Consider the following 25,809-nt stretch of genomic DNA (forward strand, 5'->3'; position numbering starts at 1 on the left):
TCAACTCGCATTGCGCAACACCTATTATTATATCCTGTGGGTACACCCACGATCTCACGCGCTTTTCGCAGTGCACAATATCTTTCAAACTTAACAAGTGTTCACTAAGCGAGCGATACTCACATGATGTACGCATCTTCTTTTCTACATCTCTCGCTCACTCGTCTTTGAAAGTCGAGAATCTGACGCCTTTTCATGTCGATACGTCGTATTATGGCGTTTTGTGCGCTCGAGGAGACACCTCCACCCGACTTCTTCGATCGAGTTTTTGCGCGTTCGAGGAGATGCTCGTCGTCGATGAGGCCAAGGATCCAAGGAGCAAGTGGAAGAAGCCCTCGGTCTTGTGGCTGACTAAAGTCGCATTCGTTAACATAGATCACTTGCCACCTGCCCGTGATTCAAGAGTTGGGGACATCGTCCAACATGATATTGAGGCGAAGCTTATGTATCAGATCACCGAAGCGTTCCGAAGGTCAATTCGGGAGTCCCAATCTTCAGCCAAACCATTGTACAAATAATTATGTAATCCTCAATTTTCACCTATACTTACATGTTTTCAAGTTTACCGCTATAAGTCTCACCATGGGACGTGGAGGTCGCAGCGAAGCCGGTCGTGCTAAAAGGTACAAGCGATGGGGAGAAAAAAGGGATCTTGAGAAGGTGAAAGGATACGTAAAAAGGGACTTATGTAAGTGGACTGTCTTGGACCCCTTCTAGACCAACTCAAACTTTTATTAGATATTCACAAGATTAAAGACTTCCCATCCGATTTTCTCGCCATCAAACGGTCCTGGCAAAACCGTTCGGAGCATTGTGACAAGCAAATATAGTGCTACCAGTACGCCTCAGCAGCTCGAGACACTGCCTTCCAAAGGAAAAATTCTCTTTCCCCTTGATCACCTCCCACCAGCATCTGTCCCTGATGATATCCCCCCGTACCTCATCATGAGATTCGAGCACTTCATCACAGACGAACAGCAAAAAGCCCTCCGGGTCTGTTGGGATCGTTTATTGCACACCAAGCCGAAGCACCTCCTCAAGAAAGACAAAAACCGCTCAGCTACGGACGCATACCATTTTGGCACATGGGAGGTGACTGGTGCGCAGCCCCGCCTGACTTCGGAGACTGAGGCACAGTCTCTTGAGGCTATCAAGGTGATGGATGACCTTTTGTTTTTTATTAAAACTGCCATCGCTCCCAAAGTTTCCACTGTATTTAAGGATCATGCGCCGATCCAATGGGAGGCAATTCAAAAGTACGTCTATGTTATCATGATCGACATGATTTATTGATCCCACCAATAATTTTAGAGCTTATACTCGTGCGCATCAGCACCTCGGGCATAAATACCAGTTGCGTCCAAATCTCGATATGGGAGGACCTTTTTTTGCAATCGCCGCAAAAGAATCGGGGTCAGGGGTCGTGCACATCGACTGGAATGACGATCGTGCGCTCTATACTTTTGTTTTTGCGGTTGGTGACTGGGAGGGAGGGGAGTTCTGTGTCCCGCAATTAGGCATCAAAATTCCCGTTCGCCCCGGTCAACTATTGGCAGTCTTAGCTCGGGTCCTCGCTCACTTTAGCGCTCCAGTCACAAGTGGCCGTAGAATAGTATTTACTTGTTTCACGGACCGTTTGCTTTTCCGTCACAGTCATAATATTCCAGTAGTTGTCTTGGCATAGAGACCCTTATCAGTATTTACTGTAAAGCACACTAGGAATGAATGTCCAATCTTAGACCCGCACCTCACAATCGCTAAATTTTTGCGCCTATCTTTTGCAGGTCAACGTCAACCCACACCACCACCTCCAAAAGCACACACATCTGACTCCGAAGGCATGAACTTGTCTTCAAAAATCAAGACGCCTCATACTTGTACCAGGATTTGTATCCAGACTCGTGGATCGACATCCGAACTCATGCGGATTGGCATCCACGCTCATGGATCGACATCCGGATTCCGGACTCATGTGGATTTTAGCTCAGTGGGTGAGTGTATTCATTTTCTGGACATCCGGACTCATTCATGCGCAGACCAGTACAGTACGACTTTGGACGTGACATGAACTTGTCTTCAAAAATCAAGACGCCTCGTATACTTGTACCAGGATTTGTATCCAGACTCGTGGATCGACATCCGGATTCCGGACTCATGTGGATTCTAGCTCAGCGGGTGAGTGTATTCATTTTCTGGACATCCGGACTCATGTAGACCCACAGAAACTCATCAAACGCACGATATTCACAGACCACCTCAAGATCTTGACAGATAGACAGGACGAGCTGCTTCAACAGCTTGTGGGGCTTACGAAAGAGGGGTTCTCGAAGGCACAGGGGAGAAGAGCATTGTTGCTTGGGGTGTGTCATCTCCATCTTTCTGGTTCAACATCTTGTCCTTTCGTTCACCCGTGCTTGTATACTGTTCACGTATGCCTGACGTTCTATACCTCACCTCACCTCACCTCACCACTGACACCTCTTACAGAATGCCGCAAAGAAAAACCGAAGAACAAAAGTGGAGCAGATACTAGCCTCGTGTTTACAAATCCTGAACACGGGGCCACTACCTGATGCTGAAGCCATAAATTACAGAGATGAGTACATGTGTTTGTCACCCCAGGGCGGACAGGTTTCATTTGCAGTGACAGGATTTATAAGTTCAGTTGAAACTTTCAAATTTGTCAAAGCTTTACTAGTGCACTGACTAAGCGTGCTCTACCTAACAGTCCGTCCTCAACTCCAGATACAGGGCCATTTTGTATTGCTACAGTCTCATCAGTTCTTCTCGAGGTCAGTATTCAGTGAAAACGTCCAAGGCTTGGGTCTCACCATATGCATAAGATTGGTCTCAGATAACCTTTGCAACGACACGAAGTACATTATATCGTGGACTTCAGTAGGATGGAGCACGTCAACTCTGGCAACCAAACACCACAACGAATTCGCTCTCTGAACCTGCTCAAACTCGGTGAGACAACTTCGAACATCCCTCTTCAGTGATTAAATGCGTGGCCATCGCAGATGTCTCATGGACACAAACCCCAGCTTGGGTTGAGCTGACATCTCCTAGCATACACCACAATCACGCACTCTTTTGGTCTCTCGCATCACTCAGGTTTCTAGAAACTCGCTTGAAAAGCCTGGAATTATCATTCACAAATTGTCCTTCTCCTCAGCACTAGGTTTCCCTTCCTCCGGACGATCACATATTATCCTTTGATTTACTTCACTACACGAGCGCCCATCATACAAGCCAACTCCTCCCGTGAGTGAAAGTTTTGGGTATAAGTTGCTCTACAGATCTAACTTGAGTATATATCGATCCACATACTGGTATGGTGACTTCAGCCAACAATGCGAGGAGTTCCCAGTGGATCAGTGCTTTGCCCCATTGTCTGACATTGCACTCAGGGTGTCTGAGGTGCAAGAAGAGTTTCGCACACGAAAAGGGATTAAGGCTGCCATGATGAGCGACGAAAGGGACCCGGAGTGATAGTCAGATGTTAGGGCATTGGGGTGGATGTGGGTAGATTATGTAGCAGAGCAGACGGAGGTGATCTATGGAAAATGGTGAGCGGATTAGATGTCATATTTTCATTCTGACGCTAAAAGTTGTGGCTGTTATAAGGCATCCTGGTGCTCCTCGACGCTATCATTCAGTCGAATGGAACCTTTGTTGGCACTCGTGGTTCTACTACGTCCACACTAGCTAGCCCCAGAGTACAGTCGTGGCATGATGGAGCAACTCGGCTCATTAGATGGGGGTGGCCAGGTGCGGATAACCACTGATGCTGATCGGAATGCTGGAATTGAGACTACTTTACACTTGATAAATCATTGGCTACAATGTTCTTGTATTTTTTATTCATGACATGCATAATGGTCGCTCTCGGGCTCGAACTCACAGGCAAAAGCAACAAAAGCTTAATCTTCTTTCCGCACAAATGTGGATCTGAATCTACTGATTCCCGCTACAGCAGTATACATACCTCAGAAAAGCAGGCTCTGCTGTGAGTGGCCTTGCATGTCATTCATGATTAGTAACATCATTTTAAATCCTTCTCCTGACCACACTTAAAATACTAATAAGCTTTAACTGATGTTACAACACAAAATTCTCTCCTGAAAGCATTCTAAATCCCAACAAACTTTTGATTCACTGTAAGATTAATATATCTAACTGTAACAAAGTTAATGCATTGCATTGTTTTTGATATAAAATAATAACGGCATAAGAAGTCTGCTTGAATCTTGAACAAAGGTAAACAAAAGTGAGAGACAAAATGTTGATCTAAGCTTGATTACTACATTGAATATTATCTGATGCATTATAAAAAATTCATCCAAGATATCTAGGTAACAAAAACATTAAAAAAAGGGTGATAAAAACATCAACTTTTATGGTCGAACAAATGTTGACAAAAGTTATTCAAAAGTTTATTCACTATCACACCACAAAGTCAAAGTTTTGTCTAGGTTTGTACCAGAGAAAAATTGTTCAAATGGTTAAACTACGTGTTGAGACAATATTGTGGATGAACAGTGACTTAAGATTTAACTAAGATCAACCTTTTGCATCACGAAAAAGTAGATAGAAAGTTCAAATTTTGACCAGCATTTTGCAGGCAACAGAATCATGAAATTTATTTAAACCTTTTTTAGGATTTTTTCAAGATTTTTCATGCTGGAAAAGTCTTTCATGCTTCCAGTGTATCAAATGTCAAGTCCCGAGTTTTGATTTCCAGGTTTCAGGACTCCGGGTTTCGGGACTCCGGGCTTCGGGACTCAGCACTCTTGAAACCCGGAAATCGAAACTTGGGACTTGACATTTGATATGAGACATCTTTTAAAATGTTTAAACCAACCCTTCATATATCCATACACATTTTACCAACCCCCGAACTCCGAAATTGTGGACTGCCGGGTTTCGGGGGTCCGGGGTCCTGGAACTCGGAACTCGGAATTTGGTATGTAAGACAACAAAAATATCTTTCAGGGTTCAGGGGTTAGTGAAATGTTTATAGATATACGTAGATTAATTCAAACATGTCTGAAAAATTTTGTTCATCTCAAATGTCAAATCCTGAGTTCCAGACTTCGGGACTCAGCACCCGGCAGTCAGGGTTAGGGGTTCGGCATCGAAAATTTGACATTCGGGTGTTCAGGTTTTGGGTGATATCTAAATCAACAACTTCGAGTTCTGCCAAAGCGTGAAACTTGAAACCCAGTGTGCAACATGTTGATTTTTCATTTATATCACACAAATCATCGAGTTCCGAGTGCCGAGGGCTGAGACCCAAAGCCTGAGACCTGAAAATATGTACACAACATGTCCATTTTTCACTCACTGCACAAATCACCGAGTTTCGAGTGCCAAAGCGTGAAACTTGAAACCCAGTGTGCAACATGTCCATTTTTCATGTACATTACACAATTCATTGAGTTCCGAGTGCCGAGGGCCGAAACCCGAACCCCGAGACCTGAAAATATGTATGCAACATTTCCATTTTTCACTTGTTGCACAAATCACTGAGTTTCAAGTGCTGAAACCCGAAACTCGAAACCCGGTGTGCAACATGTTCATTGTTCATTTACATTACACAGATCATTGAGTGCCAAGGGCAGAATCCTAAAACCCGAAGCCCAAAAACATGTATGCCACATGCCCATCTACTCATTGCACAAATCACCAAGTGTCAAGTGCCGAAACCCGAAACCCGGTACTTTAAATCAGTAGTCGGGTACTTGGTACTTGGTTCTGATACTTGGTACTTGGTTCTAATTCTCGGTACCTGGGAATCAATAGTTGGGTACTCCAGCCAATAGTCCCGAGTCCCGAGTACTGATATTTGGTATTCGGTAGTCAGGTTTGGAACTTGGGTCTTGGTTTGGTTATCATTTGACTGAGATATTGGTAGGCAATATTGGCACTCGGAGCTCAAATACTGACTATCAACTATCAAGTGTCGGGACTTGGTAATCGGTAGTTGAGACTTGGTGCTTAAATGGATATTGCATATATACATAAAAATACAAAATATGTTCCTATGTGTTCATTTCTAGGTGAACAGACTTTGGAATTATATCTCAATCATCTATTCAACAATAGAAACAATGTATCAGGAGCTCAGGACCATAGGGTAATCCTTTATTGTATAGTGTACCTCCCCCTCTTCTGGTGGTTCACCCGCTGGGGGTTTTTCCCTGTAAAGCTGGACCTCAAGGACTGTAGGGAGTCTATTCCTGAGCATATTTGGAGTAGATATATCATATAACCAGCCCAGGACACACAGGATCCTTCTCCAGGAACAAAGCATAGACAATTGCACTTGTGACATTTTTTCACAATTTTCAGTATCTTGCCCTTGCATCCATGATCCAACCTTTTAATATATCATGAGCATAGCTTATATTCTTGCTTCTTATGACCAAGATCAGCTCACAATAGGCTGGAGTTTGTGAGCTAGTGTGCATACTTGCCATTTTGCCTGATAAGGGGCCCATGCCTTCAAAACATTGAATCTTCATAATCAGAAACCTGGGGTACATTTCAAATATCTTAAGTATCATAGACATAAATTTACAGACAAATCAACCAAGAATTGAGTACTGAGGAAGTGAAATGGGTAAGAAATTGAGTGTGGGAAACTTCAAAGACCCAAAGCATCGAAAATGGTTAGTTGAGCAGTGGTAGGACTTTAATGCTGGGTCAACTCATATTTTCACTATATCCCTTCTACCCACCCCCTACCCTCAGGGCAGTAGGCAGTATGGGTTCCTTGGGTAGTTTACAATCTATCCTACATATTTGTAATGATATTTTTGGCCTGAATCATATATAAATGTGACTTTGTATAAAAGATGTCTACTGTCACTCTCCACACATCATTTTGCCTATCATTACATCAATCCTTCATGAATATTTCTAAGCTTTTAAGCTATTATAATGGATGTATATGGGTGTTATTCCAGGTCTCTGATCACATCACAGGCTTGTCATGTTGGATATCTCGACATAATGTGCAAGTCTCGCTATTAATATTCATTCTTTATCTTTAGACTCACTTACTGCACACATGTATTTCATTTGTCATTATTGATGTTTTGGATTTCTTTAGCTTATATCTTGGTCACATGGTAACCAATGGACGAGAAAAGACTACAAATAAACTCACCTAGACTCAGACTACAACCTTGATTAAGCTGACTACTGATTCCCAGATACTGAGTATCAAAACCAAATACTGAGTACCAATTACCATGTACCAAGTACTGCGTAATGAGTAACAAGATAACCAATTGACAAGAAAAGACTACCACTACACTCACCTGGACTTGGACTACAACCTTTGGTAAGGAGTTAAGCATAATAACAACTTTCATTTTTTCATTATTGCTGATGTTTTGCTGAATGACAAGGAAAGACTACCAAATCACTCACCTTGACATGGACTACAACTGTCATTTTTCATTATCATTTGCCTATATTGACTACCGAGTCTCGAGTACCAACCACTGACCACCAATCACCGAGTGCCGAGTACCGAGTACCGATAGGGAATAGTGTGGGTGAACCCCGGGGTATGAGTAGCACTACCCCCACCCATACCCCATGATATACCCACACCCACAAGGTGGGTGTGGGTTTTTTGGTGGGTATCAGGGAGAAACTACCGAGTCTTGAGTACCAACCACTGACCACCAATCACCGAGTGCCGAGGACCGAGTACCAAGTACCGAGTCCCGAGTCCCAAGTCTCGAGTCCCGAGTCTCAAGTCCCGAGTCCCGAGTCCCGAGTCTTGAGTCCCGAATCCCGAGTCCCGAGTCCCGAGTCTCGAGTCCCGAATCCCGAGTCCTGAGTCCCGAGTCTCGAGTCCCGAATCCCGAGTCCCAAATCTCGAGTCCCAAATCCCAAGTCCCAAGTCCCGAGTCCCGAGTCTCGAGTCCTGAATCCCGAGTCCCGAGTCCCGAATCCTGAGTCCCAAGTACCGAGTACCGAGTCCCGAGAACCGAGTACCGAGTACCGAGTCCCAAGTACCAACCACTGACCACCGATCACTGAGTACCAAGTCCCAAGTCCCAAGTCCCAAGTCCCAAGTACCGAGTACTGACAAATACAATTCCCAGGTTATTTGAGCCCTACACCAATGGATAATACATACAAATACAATTTGTGTCCATTTGAAGTACCGGGTTTCAGGTTTTGACACTCGACACTTGGTGATTTGTGAAATGAGTGAAAAATGGACATGTTGTGTACATGATGTTGGGTTTCGGGCTTTGGGTCTCGGCCCTTGGCACTCGGAACTCGATGATTTGAGTAATGTAAATGAAAAATCAACATGTTGCATGCCGGGTTTTGAGTTTCGGGTTTCAGCACTCAAAACTCAGTGATTTGTACAGTGAGTGAAAAATGGACATGTTGTGCACATATTTTCGGGTCTCGGGGTTCGGGTTTCGGCCCTCGGAACTCGGAACTTAATGACTTGTGTAATATAATTGAACAGTGGACATGTTGCACACCCGGTTTTGAGTTTCAGGTTTCAGCACTTGAAACTCGGTGATTTGTGCAACAAGTGAAAAATGGAAATGTTGCATACATATTTTCGGGTCTTGGGCTTCGGGTCTCGGCCCTTGGCACTTGGAACTCGATGATTTGTGTAATGTAAATGAAAAATCAACATGTTGCATGCCAGGTTTCAAGTTTCGGGTTTCAGCACTCAAAACTCGGTGATTTGTGCAATGAGTGAAAAATGGACATGTTGTGTACATATTTTCGGGGTTCGGGGTTCGGGTTTCGGCCCTCGGAGCTCGGAACTCAATGACTTGTGTAATATAATTGAACAATGGACATGTTGCATGCCGGGTTTTGAGTTTTGGGTTTTGGCACTTGAAACTCAGTGATTTGTGCAACAAGTAAAAAATGGACATGTTGTGCACATATTTTTGGGGTTCGGGGTTCGGGTCTCGGACCTCGGACCTCGGAACTCAATGATTTGTGTGACGTAAATGAAAAATCAACATGTTGCATGCCGGGTTTCGAGGCACTTTAAAACTCAGTGATTTGTGCAATGAGTGAAAAATGGACATGTTGTGTACATATTTTCGGGTCTCGGGGTTCAGGTTTCGGCCCTTGGAGCTCGGAACTCAATGACTTGTGTAATATAATTGAACAATGGACATGTTGCACACCCGGTTTTGAGTTTCGGGTTTCCGCACTTGAAACTCAGTGATTTGTGCAACAAGTGAAAAATTGAAATGTTGCATACATATTTTCGGGTCTCGGGGTTCGGGTTTCGGCCCTCGGCACTCGGAACTTGATGATTTGTGTAATATAAATGAAAAATGGACATGTTGCATGCCGCGTTTTGAGTTTCAGGTTTCAGCACTCAAAACTCGGTGATTTGTGCAACAAGTAAAAAATGGACATGTTGTGCACATATTTTCGGGGTTCGGGTCTCGGACCTCGGACCTCGGAACTCAATGATTTGTGTGATGTAAATGAAAAATCAACATGTTGCACGCCGGGTTTCAAGTTTTGGGTTTCAGCACTCAAAACTCGGTGATTTGTGCAACAAGTAAAAAATGGACATGTTGTGCACATATTTTTGGGGTTCGGGGTTCGGGTCTCGGACCTCGGACCTCGGAACTCAATGATTTGTGTGATGTAAATGAAAAATCAACATGTTGCATGCCGGGTTTCAAGTTTTGGGTTTCAGCACTCAAAACTCGGTGATTTGTGCAATGAGTGAAAAATGGACATGTTGTGTACATATTTTCGGGTCTCGGGGTTCGGGTTTCGGCCCTCGGAGCTCGGAACTCAATGACTTGTGTAATATAATTGAACAATGGACATGTTGCATGCCGGGTTTTGAGTTTTGGGTTTTGGCACTTGAAACTCAGTGATTTGTGCAACAAGTAAAAAATGGAAATGTTGCATACATATTTTCGGGTCTCGGGGTTCGGGTTTCGGCCCTCGGAGCTCGGAACTCAATGACTTGTGTAATATAATTGAACAATGGACATGTTGCATGCCGGGTTTTGAGTTTTGGGTTTTGGCACTTGAAACTCAGTGATTTGTGCAACAAGTAAAAAATGGAAATGTTGCATACATATTTTCGGGTCTCGGGCTTCGGGTTTCGGCACTTGGCACTTGGCACTTGGTTATTTGTGTGATATAAATGAAAAATCAACATGTCACACACTGGCTTTCCAGTTTCACGCTTTGGCACTTGAAACTCAGTGATTTGTGCAGTGAGTAAAAAATGGACATGTTGTGTACATATTTTCGGGTCTCGGGGTTCGGCCCTCGGCCCTCGGCACTCGTAACTCTATGATTTGGGTTATATAAATGAAAAATCAACATGTTGCACACTGGGTTTCAAGTTTCACGCTTTGGCACTCAAAACTCGGTGATTTGTGCAACAAGTGAAAAATGGAAATGTTGCATACATATTTTCGGGTCTCGGGGTTCGGGTTTCGGCACTTGGCACTCGGAACTCAATGAATTGTGTAATGTACATGAAAAATGGACATGTTGCACACTGGGTTTCAAGTTTCACGCTTTGGCACTCGAAACTTGGTGATTTGTGCAGTGAGTGAAAAATGGACATGTTGAACAATGGGTTTCAGGGTCTCGGGTTTGAAAAATAGCATAATAACAACTTTCATGTTTTCATTATCATTTGCCTATATTGACTACCGAGTCTGATAAGAGACCCCTTGGATGATTCATTGCTCAATGAAATACTACCTGATTGGAAGTATGCTGGTTATCAGATATTCATTTGTCGACTCCCGGGACGGTTGACCCAAATTTGGGTGGTCGGAACTTGGCATCTCATAGGGCAACACAAGCTTCACACCCTGGATTCCAAATTCTGCAAGACAACCTGTGCACCATCAAAGGCCATGTCAGGAGATCACCTGCTGCTCCGGGAACTCAGGAACTTTGATTTATTACCTCCTCTGAGTACGGTTGACCCAAAGGTTGGTAATCGGAACTTGGCTTCTCATAGGGTAACACAAGCTTCGCACCCCGGATTCCAAATTTTGCAAGACAACCTGTGCACCATCAAAGGCCATGTCAGGAGATCACCTGCTGCTCCAGGAACTTGGTCACTTTGATTTTATTACCTCCTCTGATTTGGTTGATGTACAACTACCTCAGCTCCATCGTGTTTACAATTATGATACACATGGGCCCACCCATCTATATTTTATACCACCCTCAGCCCACCCATCTAATACAACATCCCATACAACACCCTCGGCCCACCGGTCTAATTAATATGCGTCTGGGCCCACCCGTATAATACAATATTGTATAATACCCTCGGCCCACCCATCTAATTTAATATATGTCTGGGCCCACCCGTGAATGTGATAACAAGTACCTACCCATCTATCTCATACACATCTACCTTAATACACTCATCTGCATAATATCCAACTACCTCGGCCCACCCGTCTACCTAATATTCATGTACATCGGCCCACTCATCTACTCTATATATCCCCTGCATGGGCCCACCCGCCTCCATCGGGAATAATTTGCCTCCTGGCCCATCCGTCATAGTCGAGGATATTTTGATCATGGGCCCATGGTCCGCTGGCCCGTATTATATGGGATATTATGCACGTCCGTTCCCTCGTATTATACGGAAATAGGTCACTGTAATATGTGGTGAGGCGATGATGTGAGAGTGATATGGATGTGGCGCGCATATGGCATAAAGCGCGAGAAAGTGCGCGCGCGCAAGGCGCGAGAAAGCGCGTGAGTGTCGCATGTGTTGTATTGTGCGTATGATGCGAAGTGGTGCGGTCCAAGAGCGATCCAATCCAAGTCCAAACCAAGTCCTGCTAGGCGCGCTAAATATTAGGTGGTAAGGTTTGAACAGTGTGAGTAAAACTATATGTGAAAATGCGAAGGAAAAAATGGTAAACTTTGCGGATGTCCTATCCGACTTGTCTTCTTCGTGCGGCTGTCGACATCTACACCTTCCTATGAGCGAGGCGCAGGAAGCGCGCATGTGTGCGCGCGCGAGGCGTATGGGCGCATGAATATTGCGCGCGTATGTGCACGTGAGCGTGGGAAGACTGCGCGCATATGTGCGCGTTCTAAGGTAAAAAGGAGCATGGTGCCGCGTCATGCATGCGAAGAGAAAATATACTATTGAGCTAGGCGGGCACGTTCTATGATTGTTTTTCTTCTATGTTCTTCTAAGTGATTCCTATATGCATATATATCAGCGAGTTATTAGTTCTTTGGATGGCGTTATAATGAGAGAAAATAAAATGAAAGAGCGCTGGATGAAACCCAGGGTAAAACAAATGGTATCCTATGAAACAGCGATGCTATATGTTGTTCTTTCATGCGCGGCTGAGGCGCTTGATCCTCCTCCTTGAGCGCGTGCGAGTGCGCGTGACTAGCGCGCTTCGCGTCTCTTGCGAGCTGACGCTTTACCCAAGGTAGGGTTGGAATGAGCGAGGCTGGCGCGCTTGGGGGGGGCTTGTAACTGGCAGAATGAATTCCTGCACAACGCGCTGCAGGTTGAAGGCGCGCCAATGGGAGGCGCTGCAAGGGGTGTAGGGGCGCCCTACAAGCTGATAGGATGCACGCGATGTGCGCGCCTTGGTGCGATTTTGCGCGAATTTAATTATATTGGCCGAACACGCGAGGAACGGCCATTTCTCTGCAAATGGATTAGCGAGAGACATGTATAGCGTGAAATTAGGTGCAAATGTTGCGTGAATGGGCTGTAAGGGTGGTATATCAAGGCGCAGTAGGCGCATAGGTGAAGGAGAATAGTGCGCATCAAGGCGCGCAGGAACAAAATTGACATGGTAAGCAAAAGTACGAAGAATGCGAATAAATGTGGAAATTGCAAAGTTAAAGATGATGATAGGGGGGTTAGGCGCATATGTATGTGTCAGGCACGCGCCTATGTCGCGCCTGGATTGCTGAATGGAATATGTCTTGAGTTGAATGAAAAATTTGTGATTTAAAGGGGGAGAAATGATAGAAATGCGATAGCGTGAAAACTCTGCTAAAATTATGAGTGCGCGAGGCGCGGGAATGCGCGTGATCATGGCGCGTGAACAAGGGGTAGTGCAAGGATGAAATTAAAGTGTTTGGAATGGTCATATAGCTCCTTAAGAGCTTTAAACATGAAAGAGACAAAAAGCGCGAAATGAGATGAGGGTAAATATACAATACCTCTAGGCGCGCGCATTGCGCGTCCTCAGGCGCAATATGGTGCGCCTGAGTTGCGCCAGGGTCGCCTGAGACATGCTCTGCTTGGTGGTTAGGTGGTATGATGCATGGATGCTTTACCGGCGTGCGATAGTCACTGGAAGCAAAAAGCGCGACATGCGCGCGATCATTAGTGACAGTTGGAGTTACCAGAGGCAAACTCTGGTTGATGCAAGGTGCAACTTGAGCCTCTGATGTGGTAGGAGGCTCCTCTATAGGTGCGCTAAGGTGCAATAGATGTTTAGGGTCATCCCTGACCTCTGATGATGCGAATGGCGAATGCGGTGATGGTGATGGTGCGATTGGCGAGGTTTCTTCCTTAAGCGATGCGATAGGCGGGCGCGTTTCAAGCGACGGCGTAATAACGTCCACAATGGGCGCGTTACTGTGCAATAGATATTTAGAGTCATCCCTGACTTCGCGCGATGCGATAGCGATAGGCGCGCGCAATGCGTTAGCGATAGGCGCGCGTGTTTCAACTGGCGCGTTAGTGTGCAATAGATGATTATAGTCATCCCTGACTACTGATGCTGTGATTGGTGATGATGATGCGGATAATGATGGATATTGTGAAGGAGATGGTGCTGATGATGAAGGTGAAGAGGCGCCTGCAGTGCGCTTTGCGAGCGCGCGCTCGAGTTCGTGATCTAAAGCGATGCATTCTGGTATACCTTTGTATGCTGGCGCAGTTGATGGTTGAGGTGTGCGTGATTCGCGCGAAGGCGCGGGAAGGGCGCGCACGCGAGGCGCGTGAATAGGAACTGGTGGCCTTCTGTCAAGTACAACTTCTGAGGGTGCGTGGTAGACGAGTCCAGCTGTCGCATTAGCGCTAATGGTCGTATCCTGGGTTGCATGGTTCGCGTGATGGTGATCTTTGCACTTAGCCACTTTAGCTTGCGCTGTTGTGCTTGGTGCTACCACAGGCGTGCTAACTGGTGCGCTTACTGGTGCGCTAACTGGTGCGCTTACTGGTGCGCTAACTGGTGCGCTTACTGGTGTGCTAACTGGTGCGCTTACTGGTGCGCTTGGCGCGGGAAAAGCGCGTGCAGGTAGTAGGAACTGCGCAGCTGCAAAGACATCCATAAATGGGTATGGGTCGTATGGATGGTGGTCGGGGAACTTGATCATAAGGCGCAAGCGGATTTGCGCCTGAGCATCGCTAGGGATTCCTTCCATGAATAAGCGGTCGCGTTCGGCCTTTCCAATACGGTCTTCATCCATGAGTGGCTGCATAATCTTCCTGAATGCGCGCAGGTAATTGCTGAGTTCTGTGCAAGCGGGCATTGGTTTGTTAGCGTATTCGCGCGCGATGGCGCGCAAGTCTGCGAGCGCGTAGCGCCTTTTACCGTCCCATCCAGGATACATTACCTTCACCTCATCTAAGAAGGTGTCGTAATCGCTTACTTGTGCCTCGGGCATTCCGCCCCATAGTTCTCGATCGTCGCGCTCAAGGTAGCGGATAATACCTTTGATGCGGTTGAGTCCTTGGAGTCCTGCATCATCAGCGAGCTGCTCATAGGTGTCAATAAACTCGGCAAGGTTGTCTGTAGTGCCATCGAACTTGGGCGCGTTTGCTGTGCCGCGGATGGGCATTCTGAAGGGCATTGAAGCGCGTGAAAGGTGCGCGCGCAAGGCGCACAGGGGTGGGAAAGCGCGCGCGCAAGGCGCGAGAATGCGTGACTAGAAATTGGTTAGCTTTTGAATATGCAAAGAGATTGACCTTTATGCGTTAAATAGTGTGAAGTGCGAGAAAGGTGCGCGCACAAGGCGCACAGGCGTGGGAATATTGCGCGCGCGCAAGGCGCGAGAATGCGTGACTAGAAAATGATTAGCTTTTGAAATGCAAAGATATTGACCTGTATGCGCGAAATGCGCGGAACTAGATCTTGCTGACTGCTCCCCTCGCGGTGGGCTCCAGTTGTAGAAACAACAATACTGAGAGGAACAAAGAAATGCTCCTGACTGTATCTAAAAAGTTATAGGTCGTGCGTTGCCTAGTCTGCGATACTTGAGATGGCAAGTGCATTCGACCCTAAAGGGGAAGCAGGTGCAGCGGAGATCTAGAGGTACGCGCTTCAGCGAAGCGCGAGAAAGCGCAGGTGCGCGCAAGGTACGAAGGCGCGGGAACGCGCGTGTGTATTAGCGCGAAGCGTGGGAAAGCGCGCGCGTGTAAGCGGAAATAAGAGAGACTAAACTTATGTGAAGATATAAGCAAGATAAAGGATGTGAGATGTGTTGTGCTAATGAATAGATTTCTACTGCGACTTTCTAAGTAGTAAGTACTAGGTAAAGTTGGGTGAAAAGTAAGGTAAATAATAGTATGTACTGCTGGCGCTTATATAGCGCGCCTAAGCGCGCTCATGCGGAGACAAAGCGCTACCGAGTAGGTATGTAAAAATATATATGAGTGAGAAACTATGATAAAAATAAAGGTGGAACTATGCTAATAAAGGAAATGGAAATATACGCACTAGGGAGCTTGGTGGACAGTGGATGGATGCATCTGGATGGCTGGCGCTATAGGGCGCGCAAGCGCGGGAACGCGCGCGCGTATACATCGTGAAGCGCGGGAATGGTGCGCGCATGGCGCGGGAAAGCTGCGCGTCATATAGGAATCACTGTGGATGGTACACAGAGTGATGCTGCGAGTTGGTGCTGTATACTCCCTAGTGTAAAGCACCATATCACACTATGAGATGCACGAGTCTCTACAGCGGGATGGCAGGATGGCGGGATGGCGGGATGGCGGGATGGCGGGATGGCGGGATGGCGGGATGGCGGGATGGCGGGATGGCGGGCGGGATAGCGGACGAGGCGCAGCAAGCAGCGATACCCTACTCACCTAATGATAGCGATACCTATAGATAATGTCATTTGCTCTCGTTAGATTTGTTTTTGGATCAAATCGAGTGATATTTTGTATGTAAATGTGTATTGGTAGGTCTAAACAGATCGAGAATCGTATCTAAACGTCTAAATTTTTTCTCGATGTCTTTCTTTTTCCATCTCGAAAAGTCTCATTTGTCTAAATACATCGATAGATTTCATGGGCCTTTATTTTTTTAGATATCTATCTACATATATCTACCTCATTCTTGTCGATTTTCACTGGGCATCACTCACCGCTATGAATTCTGAGGTGTTTGAGTAGTACACAAGATCTTTCATGCTTTCGGCTAGAAAGGCCAGAAGCATTCAAATTGTGAAAATGGTAATAATGGCGTAAGATTACAATGTAGCACTGCCACTGCGCATGCTTCCAGCGTTACAACAAGGTTCGAATTACCGACCAACGTGGTCACAACCGCAAATTCTGTCCACTCAAGCAAAAATGTACACTTTTGATTTTGTTCTAAGGGATGATTTGATATAGTGTCGTGTTCCGAAAAGGTTTCACTGGATAATTCTTCCTTTTCAGTGACAGAGTAGGAAGTCTATTCATCGAGAATTCATGCGTACTCTCACATACCTCAGAACAGTATTTGCGCTCCGTATAATGTATTGATCTGTGCGACGGTTTACAAACAAACATTTCGCGTGCACGACTCCAGTGCTTCTATGCCATTGCAACTCGGCGTTCATCAAGTAGTGATACCTACTCTAAGATAACTCAGGATATTGTCTCTAAATCTATGCAATATACTACTCAAAGCGACATTCATCCAACATTCAGTCAATGTAGACAAAACGATCCGTCGAGAAGTAATGTCTACTGTTACTCATACTTTTTCCTCGAGCAAGTTACTCGCACGCTCGGTAGTCATCCGCAGCGAGTAAAAATATATTGTGCAAAGACCAATGACACCCGTCCTCTTCACGCGTGAGCATCACCTAAGTGTCTTTTACTCCTGCACACTGCAGCGTCTTTCCTTGTCATTCTCAGACCAGGTTTATATTCCAATGCATGAACCTGTGTTCGCGCATTGTTTCTTAGACCCATCCAAGTGAAAAAGGCCTTGAGGCAAATAGGGCTACCAGGCCCGTGTGCTTACAAATTGTTCTTTCCTCGACAATACTAAACATTCCCATGTGAAGGCGGTCGTCAAATTTACGCTGATTGTTGCGATGCTTAACAATATATAACTTTAAATACCATTCTCATTTGTTCACCGGTTCACTGATGCACGTCTACCCATCATTAATTTGAGTAGACTCCCCTATGCTACTTCGCAGTACGACACCTCATGTAGAAAGGATCAAGCATTCACGATCAATAGACAACTATATGTACAAGCCTACGCCAGCAGTGGCAGAACAGACGGGTGCGTTTGTACGGTTTTTTTGCCCAAATTTCATCACGTTCCCAATGGAAAAGCGAATGAAATCGAACAATTTGCGCAGTTGCTCTGTTCTCGCGGCCTATAGCTGTGGTGGATCTCCCCAAGGTGCGTGTCATCGATGCATTGCTGAACACTCCTCAGTCATGCCATCGATATGACAACTGCATTCATGCTTTATACCCAGCAAAATGGAGTGACGAGAAGCCCTTCTAATCTTGAATTGTTTGTACTTGACAGGAGAATATAGTGCCACAATATCCTGGGGGTGTAATGTGACATTATGTCGGGCAGCAGCCATCTTCTTCAATGGTCTCGAGAAGTCCCGACGTCGTTCCTGATTCCTAATGCGGGTGTATATGAAGATAAAGTTCAAAACATGCAGACAATGCTGAGTGACAAAAGGAGTGAGAACAAAGTTGAAAGAGAAAATAAGGAGGTGTGCATCGTGTACTCAGCGCAGGGTGACGGTGACAGATAGATGCGGCCGCCAGCGGAATGGATGTTCAGCCTCGGGTGTAACAGGGTAGATGTGAGAGCCTGAGAGCGGACCACATCTCACGTACATGAATCAGCAGCTTAGGTGCGACACGCAGCGCAGGGCTGCGGTCCTAGGGAAGTGAGGGGTAGTGCCTGCGCCACAGTGTAGGAATGAATGATGCAGGGAGTTGCATTAGGGGGTGACTGTTTGCTGTTAAGAGGCCTGCAGGGTGACTCAGAGTTCTAGCTCTAGCTGTGGGAGAACGAAGGACTCAGCGGGTGCGCGAGGGCGCCGTCTGCCTTCATATGATTCATCTTAACGAGAATCCATGCCAGCGGGTACATCAATCGGAGCTGTTGGCAAGAATACTTTTTCACGTTTGTTGTCAAGTACGATCTCTGGTATTTTTCTGCAAGGTTCATTGGCCACGTCCAGATTGGTTTCCGTATTGAATGTGACCATAACCTTCACAGCAGCTGGGCCCTTGAGGTTGGTAGCGCTATGTATTATGTAAGTCTGCTTTTGTGCAGATTGGTAAGCCAAACATCTTGGGCTTTATGGCATCGAGTTGCCATTAATGGTAGGGGCGTACGCCTAGAAGTCTGAAACATGATTTACAAAGTTTCATCACCAATGGCCACCAAACTTTCAGTATGCTGTTGTACCAACGTAGTCGCAATGTCCTGCTCTTGTGTGAATAACACGAAGCACCAATTTATCAAAGATCGATGGAGGTATCTGCCAAACGCAGGGGATGGATGATATCTTCTGGCAATGTACGAGTATCCGGAATATGATAATGAGATGAATTTGATTACTTCCCACTTGGGAGCGTCATATAGGGTGACTCAGTATCTGTTCAACAGCCGATCTCATCTAGCTCGGTGCCGCCACGGCCAAGTCACGGGCTTCAAATTTACACATGCGGGAGAGCGAATGAGCATGCGTTCCATGTACTATTGAAGGACGCAACCTTATGGCGAGCTGCAATCTGGCGGTGTGGCCACTCCGAGATCTATAATGAGAACTTCGCAGAGGCACGAGGGAGCCCTATCTCACCCTTGGCAAAAAACGCTTACAGTCAAATTCTGGATTGTTTATCCTGGAACTACAATAGGTTTTTTCAAGATACTTGCAATACGTTCTTCCGATATCCTCCCTGCCGAGTTATGTCATTTACCAGGCACAATCTGCCAGTCCAATAGTTGAACTCCCAAGGTTCTAAACATCCTCACCGTGAAGTTGCTCACAACACCAATTTCACGACATAAAAGCTGGCCGCGCTCAGCGTACCCTTCACCTCAGTGATATTAGTCAAGATTCTCCTTCACAAAACTCGTATCACATCGCACAAACCATGCATTTCTCCTTCGTCGTCGTCCTTACTGCTTTAGCAGCATGCATGTCTGTTAGTGCATGCAACACATTTGAGCAGCTTTGCTCCGTCAACACCGATTGCTGCCCAGACCTTCGATGTGTTCCCAGCGATGTGAGCATGAACAGTTTACTTTGCAACCAGGATCAAACGCCATTACTCACCTCTTGTGATGCTAATAGAATAGTGATCCCCCGTCCTGTGGTTAGGCTGCCTATGGGTCAGTCAACGAAACGAAAAGCACAACTGGACAGTGAGTCGTGTTTCTGCATTCGTATTGGGCCGTTGGCGTCGTTGTTGATGGCACAATATACAATTCGTTGCTGACTTGATCGCTCTAGTTACTTCTGGAATCTGGATAAATTTCACTGGTGTATGGGCAACGGTGTCAGCACCTGTAAATCAATAGTTACAATCCCATATGCTCAATATCATGAACAAAAAACCGCTGGCATTTATGGCCGGTTACCGTAGTTGCACACAGGTATTATGCAGCCCTGTACGAAACCGATGTTTCGGGGCCCCGACAGGGAACTGCGCAAATACTTGGTGCATAAATGCAGGACTTAGTGCATGGACATTAAAAAGGGCATCTTGCTCGTCCGAGGTTGAATTTCGCAAACATAACCTGAAAGGCTACATAGCAGTTGATGAGTTGGCGATGATATTGCTAAAGTCTATGAATAGAAGGGACCTTGGCTGATACTAGGCTTTTATCCTCTGAGTATAATGATGCTCTCGCGACGGTTAGTATGATCGAGTTCGATGTATTCCAGCAGTCTCACGATGAGGAAACAGGATCGATGGAGCAGGGGAAGACGTGAAAAACAAAATGATTGTACGTATGCTGCTCCTGAATTAATGGCCATTGGCTTGCGGTGGAGATGCGCAGCAGAGAAACAAAACAAAAAGAGCCCACAATGGGATGGGTGGTGACTGTACGGTTGCTGCACCTGGTGCGACAGTGCTAGTACCTTGAGCAGGTGTGGTTGTGGTTGTGGTAGGCTGAGATTGCGACAACGAGCCCTGGGCATGCAACTGCCTTTGCTGCTGCGGCCGCGGTCGCGGAGCAACATACAAAGCCTGGACAGAAATTGTTGAACTAGCCTGAGGGCGATAGGAAATGGACGAGGAGAAAGAAATACCTTTCTGTCCTGTACTGTAGCAACTTCGACAATACGAGGACCGAGAGAGAAGATGGAGCGCCTTGGGTGTTGCCGGAGTTCGGTTTCCCCATCAACATCGGAGTGAGAGTGGTGGAAGAACGACGAAAGTCGCTCGAGAAGGGCACGTGGAATGGCAGATGGAGATGGGCGAGGACTGCGAGGATTGTGCGCAGGAGAGAGAGTATGGGTACCACATGGTGTAGAGGACTGAGAAAGGTTAGAAAAAGAGCTGGCCAAAAAATGTAGACGACTCACCTGGGTGCCGTCGAAAAAGCCTGGTGGTATTCGACAGGCCTGAATGGGTGGACGTCGAGGAGCGCTACTCTAGAATTTCGATCTGAAAATAGTTGGACAGAGTGAAGAAATGTGTCACGTACGTCCTTTAACGACTTTCGAGTTGGGACCTGCAAATGAGAGATTAGTGTAGTTTGAAGAGCACGAGGCACCTGAGCTCACACGAGGAATGGATAGTAGGTCCTCGAAGTCAGCGTCTTTTAGTATGACGTGAATGTCCCATGTGTACACATTTCCGTCTTTGCAACCAGTGACCAGTAATTTGCCATCAGCGGAAAGGGCTGCGCGGATTACTTCATCTTCGTGTTGAAGAGGTGGACCGACTGAGAGGTTGGTGTCGAGATTCCATAGACGCACTGTGTTGTCCGATGATGCACTCAGAAGGAGGCGGTCGTTCTGAAACAAGGTGATGGCGTTGACCCAGTCTGTGTGACCCTCCAGAATGGCGATCTGCTCCCAATTGGTTACGTCATATATCCTAATCAGGTCATATCCCGTGGATATGAGTTTCTTTCCGTCTGAAGTCCAGGCGAAACTAAGAGTTGTCGTATTATGTTTGAGTGTGGCGAGCAGTTTGCCTGACTTTGCATCCCAGATTTGTACAACCTGATCGCCGTCATTTTCCTTGTCTCCTCCTGCTGTCCCAATTTGTGTTTGATCGGGCGAGTATTTCGCTGTGTACACAACATACTCGTGCCCAGTTTCGATTATCAGGATTGTTTTTCCGGTCTTGACATCCCAGACTCTTGCTGTCCCGTCCCAGGATCCGCTCAGCACTCGCTTACCATCCCCACTCCAACACACCGACGTCACATCGTCCATGTGCCCTGTCCATTTTGCGACCACCTTTCCCGTCTCGACATCCCACCACTTCACTTTCCCATCAGAACTTCCGCTGACAATACTCTTGCCGTTTGGAGACAATGCCATACTGTACATCCCTGCTTCCTCATCCTCCCCGTCTCGCCAGTCCTCGCCTATTGGTGTGCCGCTCTCCAAGTCCCATAGTCGTAGTGACCCATCGAACGAACATGTCATGATCCGTCGTCCCCCGGGCAGGTGCACAACACCTTCTACATTGTTGGTATGGCCTCGTATCGTCTGACGGGGTGTGACCTGCTGGCGTCTTTTGCTCATTCGTCGGGAAAGACATGGTCGGCGCAAGGGAGGTCTCGAGATACCGAGTGAAGCCCGCTAGGATCTTTGAATTAAAACGAGTTGTCTGGCGACGGCAAATGTTCCTGGTGAATCGACCTGACTATCTTAGCTTTCGCTAATATAAACTCACAAGCTATCGCTTACCAGACAACTTCTGCACTACAATAATCTGGTCCTCACACAGAAGCCAATTTATGCAGGAGTTGCGTATCAGAGAATGCACAGAGATCTTGCAGTGTGTCCAAGGTTGCTTGTGAGTAGGTGTATATGTTGCAGAAGAGCCCAGAGTGTAACTCACGAGAAGCTTAGACACACTCAGTGCTCAAATCACCAGCGATAAGTGGGTGTTTAGATTGGAGTTGAGGAAGTTGGGCACTGTTTCATTTAAGCCATATTTTAAGGTGCGTCACATGTATTATCGTTTCACAGCTTGATTGCTGTGTGCTTCGCACACAGGTTTGCAGCTAGAGCCTCGTGGATGATCTTTGTACATCTGATGGAACTACTTCGATGGCGGCGAGAAAGTTCGACAGAAGGCTGCGTTCCCCCTCCATTTCATATGTTCTCTCCACCCTATTTCGAATTCGATATCGTCCCATCTGCAGCATCCTGTCAGTAGATGTCGTATTCTGAAATCTGCCAGAGCTTTCCGCGCTCATATTCTCTCGACTCGTTCCTTCCTTCCTCGTCCTCTTCCTGGGCAGTCGTCGCGATATCAACCTCCGATGGACTTGTCTTCGAGTTCGATCCGCTACAAAATCGCCGCGTGCACTCGATGACCTCGTAGATATTACCTACAGCCCGAAGAAGCACGTGAGGAGATGGGTTGACTGTCCAGTGTCCGCTATGAGCCTCCCCCCGAAGGACATTGCTTTTATAATATTGTCGAGGCTTACTCTGGATGACCTTCTCCAAAATACAAGTATATATAGTACGATTCTGTTCTGGTAGACGGAGACGGGCAAATCGCCAACAGTATCTTCTGATTCCACAGAGATCGGCCGCCGCAAACCACGCAAGGTGTAGCATTTTGAATTCCAATAACGCCATACGCAGAAGCCATTTGGGTAGGAGAATGCGGAGATCGAAATGAAAAGGAGCCTCAAGGAGCGCAAGTTAGCGCGCGCACATGGCGTCAACGTCAATTGTAAATTGATTCGCTCCGTTCTTACAATATGTAGATAGATAGATGTCAATTAATTGCTACGAGAATCTTCGTGCGATCAACGTACATAAATAACTACGGCAAGCATCCCCGCCACATCTCTATAACTTAATGACGAGCAACGAGCGAATAAATATTCTTACGACTTTTCCGAGTCGGGGTTCTTTTGTTCAACTTCGATCTCTAGGATATTCCGGGAGACAGGGCTGCACTTTCGCATTCTCGACCCATAAAAGAAAAAAATCTACATGATCGTGGGCAAATGCATACAATAGAGTATCCGAATCACTCACATATGGTATAGGAATCATGATAGCCGCTATTAGCGCAAAGACTGTACCTGCCCATTTGTATGTCAAGAGGTCATTCATTCGACTCGTGTAGAGCGGGAAGACAGTAGCAAGCGTGTTTCCTGCGCGAGACACATTGTATATGTTCTTGATACAGGATCGGTCGGAAGGACTCACGACATAGGCTCTGACCTGCCAGTGCTGAAGATGCATAGGGCCCATAGCTAGCTCGCTGCTCGTCAACAGGCAAACAAAGCATGCTGGTAAGTGGACACAGTGCTCACCAATCTGCCAAGTAAATGAATACGACTTGATACAGTATGAAAGCGGAGGTCATGAAAAGCTGGCAGTTTCATCAGTGGTGATAGGGAAGATCGATAGCTGAAAGATGCTGACCGTAAGGCCAATCATAGGAACTATCCATAGGATATCCTCTCGGGCGGTCCACGCAAAGATGAGCATTCCGATGGGAAAGAATATGGATGCTACGCAAGCTATGTAAAGACGAGCTTCTGGGCCTTTGCGGTGGACATGTTTTCTAAATCTATGATCAGTCTGGGCTTCCTCTTCAGAGAGTTGAATACTGACTTGTATAGTCTTTCCCCGTAGATATTAGCCAAGTAACCTAGAAGACTTCCGATGCTGAGACGTTCAATTATTACCCACAGTTTCTTACGTCGAAAGATCAGCCTTACGCTATGGTGACGAAAACGCTCCCAGTCTCTCCGACACCAAATCCGTAGATGTCTTTGAATTCGCTCGATACTGAACTGCAGCAACTTTGCTCTTAATGTTTCATCGAGGTTCAGGGACACTTACTCGAGTAAAAAAAAGAGAACTCCCCATACAAAACTAATCCAGAGCTGGATATAGAATCAATTGCAAGGCTCATGAGTCAGGTCTGTGGTGAGGATCAGTGAGAAACGACATACACTAAAGCCCTGAACAATGGGCTCAGTGAATAAGAGAACTAGCAGTGATTCAGAAAATGGTTCAGTACTAATGAATGCACTGACTTAATGGGCGAGTGCATGAAGTCGCAACCATAGACATAAAGCAAGGCTTGTCTATTTCTGACCTTGCACGATATCGGTCATCTTCGGTGTCCTTTCGAGCTTGACGGGCTATACGAGCCAGAATGACAGTCGGGCGAGTCTCTGTCAGAACAAAAATCATGGGAATATAACACGCCCCGCTGACGCTAAAAGAATAGTCAGGACAAAGACAGCAAGATGAAAGCAAACAACACCGCACATAGCATGGATCCAATGTATCCACCGCCATTGCAGGGATGGATTAGCCTCGATCCAGCCCGCAACCATCGGGCCTAATCCAGAAGATGCAATGACAGCTAAGGCAAAGAGGGACATAGGGAATCCCCGTCTTGAGGGTTATGAGATCTCGAGTTCCCAGAAAAATGGTGGACCTAACTGATGAGGCAACCATATATCTGCGATACTCCCAGCCACGAGCGCTGCGCCCGTCGAGCCAAAGCACCCTCCAACAGCACGAGCTACAATGACGGTTTGTATATTCGGTGCCCTGAACAATCCTTATGGACAAATGGAGACGCTCCAGTAAGACACAAACTCACAAAGCTATCATAATCTCAGTCAGCACAAACATAAAAGACGAGACGATGTAAAAAGGAAAGCGGCCGAATTCCTCGCTGAACGACGAAGTGACCAAGGGCACGAGTGCAAATCCTATGGTGTACACGCTAAATCCCAGAGTTGCTTGAAATAATGTGCAATTGAGGTCTCTGATCATGGACGAATAACCCATGGTATACGAAGATACGGCGGCAGCTGGAAAAACCAAGAGATGATAAACATAAAGTTATGTGCTTCCACCGACTTGTATATTCACCCACAATGCTCGTAAAGACACAAGCATTTATCGTGATTGCCCACTTCCTTGTGGGAGAGAAGTTGACTGGATTCCGCATATCTCCGTCTTCGAAAACAACCTAGTCCTTGTCAGTAAGCGCATTACAAAAACGAGAAACTGTGCAAAGACTAACATAAAAGGACCCATCTTCTAGCACAGTCGGTGCACGGGATATAATTTTTGAGGTTCCTTTGTCCATTTCTTCGTTATGAAATGGGGCACCTGCGATAAATTCTGGGACTTGATGTTCACGTTTGATTGCTGGTACGCGAAAAGCTGGGTCTCCTTCGTGACGAGTCATCGGGAACCCAATACACACTTGTGCGAGGAGACGAGGCAAAGTCGGTTGGTATTCAAAACATATCCAATGAGCTTATATATAGTAGGACTCTGATGAGTCACATTCCACAGGGCTCTTGCCTTCAAGCTCACGCTTGAGGTTGTCTTCAGACAGCA

The 25,809-nt window shown here is 46.3% G+C and overlaps 4 protein-coding genes across 4 annotated transcripts; 2 read left to right on the forward strand and 2 right to left on the reverse strand.

The window, feature by feature from the left end:
* Positions 1 to 945: 945 nt before the first annotated feature.
* F5891DRAFT_953767 (uncharacterized protein) lies at positions 946 to 1,684 on the forward strand (the record flags this gene model as incomplete). Its single annotated transcript, XM_041375207.1, has 2 exons — positions 946 to 1,256; positions 1,312 to 1,684. The coding sequence occupies 2 exons, from the start codon at positions 946 to 948 to the stop codon at positions 1,682 to 1,684; spliced, it is 684 nt and encodes a 227-aa protein (XP_041225015.1).
* A 17,688-nt stretch (positions 1,685 to 19,372) lies between these two features.
* On the forward strand, positions 19,373 to 19,799 carry F5891DRAFT_980977 (uncharacterized protein; the record flags this gene model as incomplete). The annotated part of the gene is made up of 3 exons (XM_041377065.1): positions 19,373 to 19,504; positions 19,535 to 19,643; positions 19,732 to 19,799. The coding sequence occupies 3 exons, from the start codon at positions 19,373 to 19,375 to the stop codon at positions 19,797 to 19,799; spliced, it is 309 nt and encodes a 102-aa protein (XP_041225016.1).
* Positions 19,800 to 22,208: 2,409 nt separating this feature from the next.
* On the reverse strand, positions 22,209 to 23,113 carry F5891DRAFT_1038314 (uncharacterized protein; the record flags this gene model as incomplete). The annotated part of the gene is made up of 2 exons (XM_041361888.1): positions 22,209 to 22,261; positions 22,313 to 23,113. A coding segment is annotated over one exon (489 nt), but the record flags the coding sequence as incomplete, so codon positions are not given.
* A 199-nt stretch (positions 23,114 to 23,312) lies between these two features.
* F5891DRAFT_1128901 (major facilitator superfamily domain-containing protein) lies at positions 23,313 to 25,654 on the reverse strand (the record flags this gene model as incomplete). Its single annotated transcript, XM_041364332.1, has 15 exons — positions 23,313 to 23,417; positions 23,467 to 23,585; positions 23,641 to 23,687; positions 23,748 to 23,806; positions 23,860 to 24,001; positions 24,052 to 24,105; positions 24,159 to 24,233; positions 24,283 to 24,326; positions 24,396 to 24,433; positions 24,480 to 24,664; positions 24,718 to 24,846; positions 24,895 to 25,005; positions 25,058 to 25,271; positions 25,333 to 25,432; positions 25,487 to 25,654. The coding sequence occupies 15 exons, from the start codon at positions 25,652 to 25,654 to the stop codon at positions 23,313 to 23,315; spliced, it is 1,590 nt and encodes a 529-aa protein (XP_041225018.1).
* Between the last annotated feature and the right edge of the window lie 155 nt (positions 25,655 to 25,809).

The sequence above is a fragment of the Suillus fuscotomentosus genome (assembly GCF_016647785.1).
Source record: "Suillus fuscotomentosus strain FC203 chromosome Unknown F5891scaffold_32, whole genome shotgun sequence".
Classification (NCBI taxonomy): Eukaryota; Fungi; Basidiomycota; class Agaricomycetes; order Boletales; family Suillaceae; genus Suillus; species Suillus fuscotomentosus.